This window comes from Amia ocellicauda, chromosome 23, assembly GCF_036373705.1.
Source record: "Amia ocellicauda isolate fAmiCal2 chromosome 23, fAmiCal2.hap1, whole genome shotgun sequence".
Classification (NCBI taxonomy): domain Eukaryota; kingdom Metazoa; phylum Chordata; class Actinopteri; order Amiiformes; family Amiidae; genus Amia; species Amia ocellicauda.
Window position 1 is genome coordinate 12022953 of NC_089872.1, and position 13396 is coordinate 12036348.

The following is a 13396-nucleotide window of genomic DNA, read 5'->3' on the forward strand; positions in this document are numbered from 1 at the left end:
CAATGGAGGAGCTGTCCAGGGTGCTGGAGCCGCCGCAGGTTTCAGCGCAGGGAGCCGCGGCCACACCCGCGCCCGCGTATTGGACCGTGCGGAGCGGAACGTCATGGTGTGCAACCCTCACCACCGCGCTGCTGGATTTTAGATGAAAAGGGAAGCTGAAAATGCAGATTGGGTGCCACACACCAGCACACAGCCATACACACAACCAGCATTGCACAGGCACACAGTCCAACAACGAGATGCAGCCCGCAAAGCGCTGATTCAGGTCCACCGTGGAGCAGAACATTTGCAGAATTGAAATCCATCTCTGCGTTGTGCAAGGAGCAACGATGCTGGGATTCAATAGAGATGGGACTACAGTGGTCTTGATTTTGCTGAATGCATTTATTGTTGCAACCCGAGCTACGGAGAAGGGGATCTATACCAATAATTTTTTGGTTCAGTTGCATGAAGGGGAGGACGATGTAGGCAGCCAAGTTGCAGTGGATAACGGGTTCAACAATGTTCGCAAGGTAAGAGATGAGGGCTGGTGCCAAAGCTCAAAATGCGAAAATGCAATAAACGTGATGTTGCTTGTGCTTCAGTTTAAAAGTTATTGTATTTGTTTATTTTTTTCCTATTTGTTAGTTCAACTTCAGTCGTATATTGATATATTTGTGATTGCATCCTTTCATCTCAGCAGAGCTTGACTTACATCTTTCACAAATATATGTATTGCTGGGACAATAAACGGCTACTGTTTGATATAGGCTATAACTCGGAGAGAGTAAAGGAAACGAGGCTGACATGGGAGAATCTCATGCTGACTTTTGAGGCATTGGTCGGATCTTGTTCTACATCAAAAGACGATTCATTCCATGATTAATTCAACCTATTAAAATGGTTTGTCATTTGCCCAGCTAATTGGTGTGATTTATTGTATTAAAATACAGTAGCTGAATAGCAATTGACTGACATCGTATTTTAGTGACAGAAAATTAAACGAAAGCTGTGCTGGATATACAGAACACAATTGTACAGCATAATTGTTAAAACAACAACAACAACATCAAGCTTTACATTGTGCTGACAATGTCATCACCTCGCAATTAACGTTTCCATAGTTCAGCAACAGACATTTTTAACTTAGTTTAGTAACGTATATAAAATATGCAAGCAAAAAAGGATTGCTATGAGGTGAATAGAAGTGTACACACTACAAGAAAACAAAAACTTATAAAACATACAGTTGTGTGTGTAAAATGCAAGATCATATAGCACACAACTTAAAACAATACTACTACTATTAATAATGTAATAATAATAATAATAATAATAATAATAATAATAATTATTATTATTATTATTATTATTATTAGTTACACATGTAAATATGCATAATTCAGTGTAAAATGTGTTTGTGACATAACTCAATACAAATATACTCCCTTTAACAGAATTGTATCACATTGTTCAATACACAGACAGTCAGAACCTATTCTGTTATAGGTTATTAAGGAACCCTTTGGGACGTTTCCGAATCCAATAGGATAATTGAAAGCTGAAAGTATCTTCTGAGAGACATTAGAATCTGATAGGATTAGGACTTTTGCAGACCATTTTATAATTACATTACTTTAATCGACATATATGAAAATATAATGATAATATAACCTAACCTGCTTAATCATAAGTCAAGTAGGATGTTAAACAAACAAACAAACCAACAAAAGGACAGTTACATGTTATTCTCTTAGTTAAGAGTTAACTTTGCATTAACTTGAATACATTCAATGATGAGAGCCATATAAATGATACTGTCTGAGTTATACATCAAGTAATCCATTATTGATAACCAGGCAAAAACGAAGTGTTTATTTTTTCCATATGAAAGAGTCTTCATGAAGTAACTTATTGTCCCTGAGCATGAAACAGCTTTGGTGTGTTATTTGAAAAGAACACAAGAACAAAAGAATATCATTTTTTAAATTTGTGTTGCTCCAGAGGTAGCACTTTCAGCTGTCCTTTTCCCCCCCACACATACAATAAAGGTCTATGTTCCTTTTAAATGAACTACATTTGACAGGTGAAAAATGTATACATATCAAAATATAGATCACCACATTCTCCACTATGAATTTCATAGTACTTAGATAATAATTCGATATTTTAACAAGCCAAGAGTATTTACAGTGGCCTTACCTTTTCTAAGCTATTTTATTTCAGTTAGTTAAAAAACAAAAAACCTGCACCATCATGAAGGAGAATAATTCAGACACAGGTGTGTACTGATGAATGGGGTTGAATACAAAATCCAATTTCAACAAATATCAAATCAAAGTTCAGGTTGTGGGGGTTTAGTCAGATATCCATTCAAATTTGAGATTTGTAGCTAAAAGTGATATTTTAGGGCTTGCAAACATCAATTTACATTGCTTCTGGGACTGATGAGGTTTTAAAAGGGAGGAACAAAACTATGTGGGTCATTACAATTTCAAACTCCTAAGGTGCATTGTCCATGTATTGTATTGAATATACAGGATTTGTGACAACTAAATTCCTCCAATCTGGTTTTTGTACCAGTGTAATAATGTAACATGAGAAGAGGTTTGGACATCTTTACAAATGACTGTTCTCTTGCTTTGAAAGCACCCCTTGATTCACCCTGTGTGGATTATTGCATTCTACAAGCTCAAAACAAAAGAAGTAACAAAGGGTTGTATTTGATGTTGGGAAGGTCATGTTTGAACTGTGCTATAAATAACTCATTTCAAGGGAGATGGGTAGTATACTGAACAATTCTGTTTGAAAGCTTGGGTTGTATTGCTTGGCACTCTGAAGCCTAGCCTGGAATTAAGTCTTGATAAAGGGAGACATTCTCTGTGACTGCCTAGAGCAGCAGATGCGATAGACGTCAGATAAAAAGAAGCCCTGAGGACCCACCACCTGCACGAATACAAGCTGACATCTTGAAAGCTTTAGACTTCCAACACTGACATTACCACTGTGTCACCCAAATGGCTGAAGCACCGTGTTGATGTAAAACGCAATATTTTGGAACCCCACTATTTGCTCTTTGAAGTCTGATTAAATACACTTCCCTTCTCCCATGCGTCACCCTACGAAACCTAATCTACAGACTGAACATTAGATTATCGCTCTTACAGATTTATGTCACGCAGCAGCCGCACGTCCCAAGTGTAACAAATGCCATAATTTCCGTAGCTGAGACGTAAACGGAAGCACGCGGAGAATTTTAAATTTAACTTGTTTTTTTGACAGCGTAGTTGAACGCTTTCCTTTCAAATCAGTGAAATTCTCCATGTAGTACTCCATGAAGGACTTGATTTCCTCTCCTTTAAAATATTAATTAAAATGGCTTTGGTGACCCCGAGACTATAACAAAATGAGAGCGGTCTTGTCGTTGGACTTGAATGTGCTTCACTGCTACAGTTCTTCTCTGAATAAAAAAGGTAATTTATTGGGGATGACTGTATAAGTAGAAGAGTACCCTCAAGGTAGTGGTGCTATGGAGGGATTTTTAGTGTAGCTTTAGCTCTAAACAAGATGTGTTTGACCCTGTTATCTTTTCCCTTCAGCTTCCTTTTGGAGAGGGACTTTTCCATTTTTATCACAATGGTATTCCAAAGGCAAGGAGAAGACGTAGCCTTCAACACAAGCAACGACTTGAAAAGGACCACAGGGTGAGCTGCCTGATGCTAATAGTTTCCACCTTCTAACAGTGGTTTCCATAGAAACTGGGTTGTAAATGGTCAGCTAATCAGGGGGAAAACAATGGCTAATTTCAGGGCTATTCCTACATATAGAGCTGGAACAAAAGTAAATCATCATTAGTCCTTAAATATCTATGGAATGTCAGCACCTTCACGAAAATTAAAAAGATCTTAATTACTTAATCTCTTATTCGTAACTAAATGATTAATCTAAACTCCCCATGTATACAGAAAATATAATCTTGGAAGCAGAATAGAATAGCAGATTAAATGTATTCAGTAAATTATGATTATTAGGTTTTAATTAGAGGAGGGATTCTGACATATTTGCATTGCAAATCATTTGGCATGTGTTGAAGCAATACCAAAAAATATGCCGTTTAATTTACATTCCTTTTACCTTCTGACTACGTGTGCATGTTTGATGAGATGCATGTTTTAAATATGCATCTCGCAAAGATAAGGAGCCCAAAGAATCATGTTTCATAAATTGACACAGTCGTGATTTAGCTCCTACTCCTCTGACCCATACATTTGAAAACAGAGATGCAAAACACAGATCATGGACTAATAACATAGTGAAAATCAAAACCATCAGAATCACAAAACTCTGAAGTCCCCAACACCATATAGGCTCATACAGTTGAGAAAGTTCAGGTTCCCTTTCGAAGAAAATATCTACCACTGTAAGATACTCCTAGATACAATTATAGCATACAATTGGTAGATATGTACACTAAAGTAATTGTTTGTTGTAAGGTGCACAGGATATCATTAATTTATTTTCAATTACATAGCCTCAATGAGCACATCTTCATTTGGAACCAATTTTAGCTGAAAAATAAAGCTGAATGTTGGTACTGGCAAAGACAGAAACACCGGCGTACTAATGCTGTAATAATGTACTACTGGTACAGTTTCTTCTATTGGCAGAGTAAATGACAATAAAATAAATCTACTCTCCTGTGTTAACATGGGTAATGGCTGTAAAGCTGAATAAACAACTTGAGGACTCAAACGGAACTGTTTGCTACTCATATGTAATTAACAATCTGATATGTATCTACGGTCTGCAATGGATACTTAGCAAAAATCTATGTACCCAACTTGACTGTGTACTTATTGTGTAAGTGGTAAGGTATCCCTAATAGCTCTTTCCCTATTCTTGAAATGCACTGCTTAAATAAAGTAAATTAATCATAATATGTTATATAATACAATAATTTAATATAAAATGAAGAATAAATAGAATCATATTTATCACATTGTTTTTGCATGGAATAAGACTTGAGAAACTGGAACAAAACATGTGCAGTATCTTGCCCTATATGTTTACTAATTTTCGTTCTTTTAATATATACACCAGTCTTGTGGGATATGTCAATTCAATTCCTGCTGACCTATTGATTTGTGTCATGTATGTTCATGCACTGCAGTGGAAGTGTGTCCATTTTAACCACTAGCCGGTGTTTGTTTTTATCGCTTGTTGACATTATCTGTCTTCTTTACCTTTTTAGCCATTGTATAATAACCCTGTTAGTCTGACATCTCCATCAAACCTTTAAATTAAGGGGAAACAGGTATGGTACAGCTAGACATGACCTTTCAGCAGCAACACTTACATTCGCAACATGTCCCTGTCAGGCAAATGGCATTAAAGAGAGCCAAGGCCAGCCTCACACCAGCAGAACTACAGAAACCTGTTTCCGTGTATTGGATCAATTATTACGTGTGTGGCTTTCAGTTTTAAGTCTTATTCTAAGTTGTAAAACAGACCAAAACTACAATAAAAAGTGGATTTCCATTCCTATAATGATGGTTTTGATTAAATACATTTGCAACAACAGTTCTTCAGTATCTCCCCGTGTTTGATGATCAAGACACAAGAAAACGAAATGCCTGGCGGTGCTGAATTCAGTACAGCTGACTGTCTCATGGGAAACAACTCACTGAGCCTCACATGATAGAAAACTGCGCAATGGATATGGCGAGACGGAGAGAGGGGGGTGGGACTGGAGCATGCTGGGAAAATGAATACCATTTCCGCCATCGTTTTGATATTTGAAATTACACATTTTCCGTTCACAAGCGTGTTTGAACTTCATTATCTGTGCATTTCTTTATTTATATAGTTATTTGCCTTTTTTCCACAGCAGACTTGATTTGTTCACCCCCCTAGCTTGCAGGAAAACAGGGATGTACATACATTAATTCTAAACCTCTTTATATTAATCCTGTGAGATATTAAATTATCTGTCTGGCAGTGGTAAAGTGTCTTGAAGTGAGCTTTGATTTTAAACAACACCGGGCTTTCATTTGCTTAGCAGGCCATTTTAAGTGAACCAGGCGGCCGCACTGGGTCATCCCATAGGTGCTCAATCTAATGTGTCTCGTTGGAATTCTGAGAAAGGTCATGCAAAGTAGAGTGCTTGAAATGTCAACAGAGCCATTTAAAAGTGGCCATATGTAATGGTGAGCCACTCTAGCATGTAATGTCTGGTTATGCAATCAAAACAGAACAAAGAACTAACATACTGTGAGAAGAAAGAAAAGAGAAAAGTTTATATATATATATATATATATATATATATATATATGCAAGCAGTGTGTTGTTTGCACAGCAGTCCAAATAAAGGCAAGGCTCATAAAAACTAAATTGCAAATTAATAACACAGGGCTTGCAATAAGTCAAGCAAAAAAAATTCACAGAGTGTTGGAACGATACATTTATTATCAGTTGGCTGGTCGAGGTCTTAATTTGGTCCAGACTGTAGCTGAGTTAAAAAACATGTACAGATGACACATTATATCAATTGATTTTTATATTTTTTCCTTTAACTTTACCAGTGATCTATTTATTTGATCTTTACATGATTCTTCTACTGCACATAGGTGGGTCAGTGAGTTATATAACTTCTGTTCTAATATTACCGTGCTGCCTGCCATGGCTTTCTGGGGTTCAGATCACTTTTCCAGCTCCAGCTCCTCATTTCCTCATCCGTATAATTATATTTTCCCTTTAATCAGTCTGTAATGTTTTATTAAAGAACAGGGGCTGAATTAAACTCAGTATAGTTGCTGAAGTACATCGCCACACAACCCCCCCCTGCTTTGTAAGTGCTGACAGATGTAAGTAATGCCCACATGTCAGGCAGTGAGAGGAAAAAGAGAATGGCACTAGAGAGTGATATTTTCCCATTGTAATGCAAACATTGAGTCTTATTTTCCTGAAAGCAAATGCTTAACTGCTGATGCTTATCTGCTCCTGCAAACAATGGACAGACTAAAGGTGATCTTGTAGTTGTTCTAGTCGAGGATTTATCACAGATTACTCGGACGAAAAGCATCAAATGGGGCTCTCTGATTTCAGTGATATACTAGGGACAAGACCAGTAGTGCAACATGAGTGATGAGAAAGTAGAAATTAGACTGGTCAGATTTTAGGGAATCCTGTGGGATATTGTTGAGGTAAATCCACAAATCTGAAGAGGAAATATATAGGACAAATATGCTACACGCTAAACAATACACAAGTGCATTGTGTCATAACCGCGACAATCACATAGACACTTTATAATATGGTCCAATTAGATGTTGCGATATAGATCTATAGTAGGTATGGCATGCACCATAGATTGTTTAATCTTGTTTACTGTAGGATTAACCATAGGCATCCATATTTTCAACCAGAAGAGGAATAGACATATTGGTGTTTAATTGGGATGCGTCTGATAAAGATAAACCTGTAAACAAAGGAAGATATTCTAGGGTCGCAAAATTATTGAAATGTATTACATTTTCCATTTGGTTATAGTATCGTGAGTATTGTCATAATTTGTTTCCATGACAAATATAATTAACTACAGGTTTATATTGCGGTCTTGTAACACAGCTTTGTTAACGATTAGCAGCAGCTTTTAATTTTACCATTACATGTCCATACAATTAGCAGCTGCACACTGAATGAACAAAAACAATTCAAGCATGACGCGGCAGTGACTGAAGGCCTTCGCTGGTAAACATGAGCAGTTTATGGTATACGCTCGCTGGGTTTTATTACAGAACAGCCACAATTAAATGGTCTGTAAGTAAGATATTGCCAATTCATTATAACAACGTTCACCTGTGAGCAGAGCTTATGGGACATTCAGGCAGATTTGTTGCACTCATTGCAATTCAGACGACTGGCCCTGTAACTGTCAAAACATTTTTTTTAAAGACATTGTTAACATTCTCACTGCTTCAATCAAGGACCATTGCCAAGCCTTACTAGACTTGCAAGCTAAATTTAGAAATATTGGAAGGGATAGTGCTTATCTGAAAAGGTTATTTGTCCGTGTTTGTAGCAGTTTGAATGGTCATCTGGAGAAACACAATGAGAAATGTGTTGCACTGATAATATCTGCCCGGTCTTATTTTCACCGGTTGCTAGCGTACGTTTTGATAGGTGTAGCACAGTAACCATTCAGATATTCTACCCTGGGGGCCTGGGATGTCTTTTCTACTGGGTTTGGAAACATGCAGGTGTTTTATTTTAATGGAGAAGGTTGAAGTCTCATTTCAAGACCTAATAAAAAAAAAACAATTAAACACCAATATTTACATCTTAAATCAGGCGTACGTTGAATACCATCGGTCCTGCCAGTGTTTTCCGTTGCACAACTTTACATTCAAATATAATTATCTTTGTTCATTGGAGTAATGGAAAAGCCACTTGCTCTACAAAAATAAAAAAATAAATACCGACTTGATATGTCGAACACATTAGCTCGATTGTGAGGAGAGGACAGGAAGTGCCCAAGGTTGTGAAGAAAGACCACAATTACAGAGGAGATCATAATGTGGAAACTTGGGATGATTGGAGGTCATATGCAGCACCACAATTTACATATATTTTCTATTGTCTAGTCCTGTGTGTCTGTGGTATTCTTTATTAGATCTTTGGGTTTTGAAAGTGGAACAGGTCATGGTCTTTAAACATGGAAGACACGCAGGAGAAAAGTGTTAATGCACAACCATGAACAAAAACCCTTTTCATTGTCTAACAGATATATTTTTTCCCGACTGAAAACATCAAGTACTATAATTATTATTTACATTGCCCTACAGTATTGCCTTTTTTTTACCTCCAACAGTGATCCAAATTTAATATCAGCACTGGATTATGATTGATGACAGCCAAAATTAAATCTGCCTCCACTGGTGGTCACGCTATCAGTTTAATTTCTCACTCTGTTCGTCTGAGTCCTATTTTTAGAGAGGTGGATAGATGGCAGATGCGATGAATGCAATTTTATGTTATATTACAACTTTATAAACAATTTTAATAACAGAAAACAGCTACAAAAAGTAATAAATATATTGATGAGGACAGGTTTGGGAAGAGGAAAATAGTGTTGTACTTTCCTCCATGAGATTGCTAAGAAAACATTGTTGCCTGTGTGGCTGGAATCACAAACAGAGATGTTTTGTTGAAATGTGTTGTTGGAAAATAAAAATCTTCTGGAACCCCACAGTACTATTAAAGATGACAGTATTTAAGCGTGTTATTTTCTCATTAGGATTTATTTGATCAGCCAGCTGTTCCAGATTGCTCTTTAACAGCCTCAGATCAGTAAATGGTGATTAAATTAATTTAATTTATTAATTTGATAGCACAAAAAGGCTTCTGGAGAACATCCTGTACCTAAATATTGTTTAAAGTATTTGTGAATAGCACTCAGTGTCTTTGGAAACACTCTGCCGAGAAAAAAAAAAGGCACTGAGTGCGTCTGCGTTTTATCTCCGTTAGGTTATGTTCCTGAAAAACAACATAGGCTTAATGCCAGCATAAGGAATGGCTCTGTTGTCAACTCAGTATATTCACAAAGAACAGATGAAAGCACAGCTACAGGCACACAACAAACACTATCATTCGGCTTGCGCAATACGCTTCACTCTGAAAAGAATATATTATTATGCAAAGCCTTACCTGAGAAAGGAGAGATGACATTTCGCAGGACCCACGTTGTTTAAAAGCAAATGCACTTCTATATTTTGAGTTATTAGAACAAAAAAGGTATGTTCTACTTTCCCACTCTGAGTTGGATTGGGAAAGTGTGTTATCTAAAAGCTTTGACTGGCTCCTGCACTGGGACAATCACCATAATTCAATTGAAGTCTTTGTTAAAGGAATTAAAAGCTTCTGATGAATTCAAAATTGCATTAATGTAAACAGTTTTTTCTTTTCGTGCAGTTGGCTGAAGCAAATTAGTCAGGTATTGTGAAGCCGCACAAATCATAGATACTTCAATTGTAAAAATACACCATGATTTTAATTAAATTGCAATTTTCATTTGCATATCACTAGACTAGACTAGATGGTTCAGTGAATAGGACAACCTAGTTAAGCCTTTCACTTGCATTCTGTTTAAATCTTAATAAGCCACATTATAAGGCTTTGAATAGTGAATGAAAACAGAAAAGAGAAAAAAATAACTAATATTTTGCTTTGAAAAACATTCTGAAGAGCTGTAACAATGTGATTAGGATTATGCATTTGAATGTCTGGTCACAGAGTTCACCTGTCTATCTTTCTACCCTTCTTTTTGTCTAACTTATTGCCTGTCCAGGTTTACTTTTTTAAACTCTTCTGTGGTTCTGCCAGTTTCTGTTTCAATATTTTATTGAAATCATGTATTGTATTATTTCTCTTAGCAGAACAAGTGCAAAGAATATGATTTGTATTTTATTCCTTTCCAGGTGAAGAATGTGATACAGCAGGAAGGATTTGGGCGGAAGAAGAGAGGCTATAGAAACATAAATGAAATTGAGGTCAACATGAATGATCCATTATTTACCAAACAGTGGTACCTCGTAAGTCATTTTATATATTTTAACACATAAATACATATCTAATGATACAAAGTCATGTATGTACAAAGACATTTACATACTTAAACAACTTTTTCGGTGTAATTGTTCCCTCTAAGCTATTTTGACAACTTCTTAAACCAAGAAGGTCACTGTACCTTTAGCTCTTATTCAGTGGCTGCCTGGACTTCATTTATATTTTTAATTTGTCTTTATTTAGCTTGTCATTTTAAGTAATCTCCAGCTGGCATTTAGTCAGTGCTGTAATGTACCATGGGCAGTTGCGGTGCTGGTGGGATTGTCAAGACAGGCAGAGGTCGGATACCGGCAGGACAGTACAATCAAGGCAGGGCAAATAAGTGATCGTGGTCACGGGCAAGGACCGGGCGATCAGGCAAACAGGCAATCAGGGGAAGAGCAAAGTCGTGGTCGTGAAGTCAAGCGGGAGGTCAAGGATTCTTGGTAGATTCAAGGCTAAACAAGGCATGGGGAGACAGCTCAGAAATGTAGTTTACACTAACAAAACATTGTGACTAGTGACAGACAGTGAGGGGTTTATATGAGGACCAGAGGGAAGCAAGGAACCAGGTTTGGGACCAGTCTGTGGCCGTGACAAATGCAATGCTGGTGACATTTATAATCCTGACTACACCTCACATTGTGTGATTGTAACACACACGCCTGGGCTACTGTGTTCATAGAGTGCCTCCATATTGTTTGACTGATTAGATCAACACAGGTCAAGCAGATGGCACTCCCGGACTGGATCTCAATGTGGCGGAGGCTTGGGAACTGGGATTTACTGGGAAAGGAGTGACCATAGCCATCATGGACGATGGTAAGAATTTGAAGCTTGGTCTACTGAATCTGCAAACTGTATTTCACTGTTTTGAAAGTGTATTTACATGAGAGAAGAACAACCATTTATAAGTTTTAACATAGCGGGGGGGCATCAAAGTTAAAATTATTTATTAACTCAGTATATTACAGATATTCATTTCTCTACATTGTTCTAAACTAAACTACACTAAATACCTAAATTCCTTCAGAAGCTGACAGATGTTTCTATCACTCTGTGAACTTTATCTGAAATTGTTAAGATCAGTTTAACCTGACTGTTGATATCCTGGTCTCCTTTTTTACAGGGATAGATTATTTACATCCAGATCTTGCATCAAACTATGTAAGTATATACCGTATTTATTTATTTTCAGAGGCAGAACCATATTTTGTAATTTACTGTCTGGAAATATAATGAATCCTACAAATGATCTAGTATACTTCCCACATTTTCCTGAGGAAACAACTGCAGGAGCCTGGCCATGACTGGTTAAGTTTACGCTGTTTAATGCTAATGGTAGCTAACAACTTAAGTCAGAGGATTAAGATAACAGCACAACATTACAATGTGCTATGGCAGAATTATAGATTGAGCTAATCTGTATGCAGCAGGGCCATACAATGAGTTCCTCACTATTGGATTGCTATAAAAACAAATTACATTCTTTTGTATGTACAGTATTATATTTGTGTTCCGATAAAGTCCATAAATTGATTACAGTGCAGCAATGCACCTTGGTAGCTATGGTTGCTGAAACACATAACATTGCCTGCCTCTTACATAACATTGTTACATGCATTTGATTGGGGAGGATCTGAATATTTATGATGCGGTCAGCGAAACCAGTGGGACAGGAATACGCAGTACTTTGGCAATAAATACAGTCAGAGCAGCAGCTTCCCACCATAAATTGTTAATGGCTGATGTTTCAAGGGAAGATAAGAAAGATATTAACAAGATTCGCTGGAAAATGATGGCCTTAACTGGGGCCGAGCTTGTTTTCTGAGCAGCTTGCTGTGTGTTGTTTTTCTGCCATTGTGTAAAGAGAATTAACTGCTATGGTCAATCTTTGTCAATGCCGTGAAAGTAAAAGCAAAGAACACATATGAATTAGGTTTGTGTATGGTGCAGGAATTTAATTCAGTCCTAAGAAACGGTGTGTTCAATGTTCGTTAAAGGGGAATGCCAGATGCAAAATCATGAATATGCAAATGAAGGAGACACTTTATTTCTATATATTTTTAATCGTGCTTCTTAAAAGTAGAAATGGGAATTTTTATGCCAGATATTAAAGGCTCTGAACACCCCAGAAATATCCTTTTATTCTCAACCGGAGACTGGCGCTGCGGATTTGTACTTGACATTACGGATGATGATTCTGAAGCCAAAAATAACATTCTACCAGCACAGCTGCTGTGGGTAGTGGATGCAAACCCACGCACCACTGGGCTTATCTTACCGGCAGCACAGAGCTCAGACAGATCTTAATATTTGATCTACGAGCACATCTCCACTGCCTGCTTGCATTTTATTAATTGAAATCGCAACAAAGAAGCAAACCACTGCAATCAGTATTCATTAATTCCTAAAAAAGGTTTGTTATGTGTTTGTTTTTATGGTGTTGCATTCACCTGCTAATGAGGAAAATTCTTTTGGCTCCCGAACACTGGAGCATTTCCTAGGGAACAATCTCTTTTGATGCTTCTTCTCTGCGCTCTCATGATTAATTCAGTTCCAGCCAAGCTTGTGTGTTGCACTGTTTTCTGAATAATTCGTATTTGAAGACAAGTTAATTTCGGGCTTGGCATATCACAGGGTAGCCCCCAGAGACATTGAGTCCAGGTCACACTTCTGTTCAAGCTGGAAAACATTCTTATAGCTTGGAAATGTGGAAAATAACTCATCAATGCTCAGAGTGGATCATCGAGTAATATGGTAGCGCAGGTGCTAAAAGATTCAACCTTCATTACCAACTAGTCTGCAATGGAAA

The 13396-nt window shown here is 37.3% G+C and overlaps 1 protein-coding gene across 1 annotated transcript in view; it reads left to right on the forward strand.

The window, feature by feature from the left end:
* The first annotated feature begins 71 nt into the window (after positions 1 to 71).
* The window catches only part of pcsk2 (proprotein convertase subtilisin/kexin type 2), a 36903-nt gene continuing 23578 nt past the window's right edge, over positions 72 to 13396 (forward strand). The window contains exons 1-5 of the mRNA XM_066696865.1: positions 72 to 512; positions 3579 to 3683; positions 10455 to 10568; positions 11295 to 11403; positions 11711 to 11748. Of these exons, the coding sequence (XP_066552962.1) occupies positions 330 to 512; positions 3579 to 3683; positions 10455 to 10568; positions 11295 to 11403; positions 11711 to 11748 (549 nt within the window). The 5' untranslated portion in view covers positions 72 to 329. The remainder of the gene's footprint in view (positions 513 to 3578; positions 3684 to 10454; positions 10569 to 11294; positions 11404 to 11710; positions 11749 to 13396) is intronic.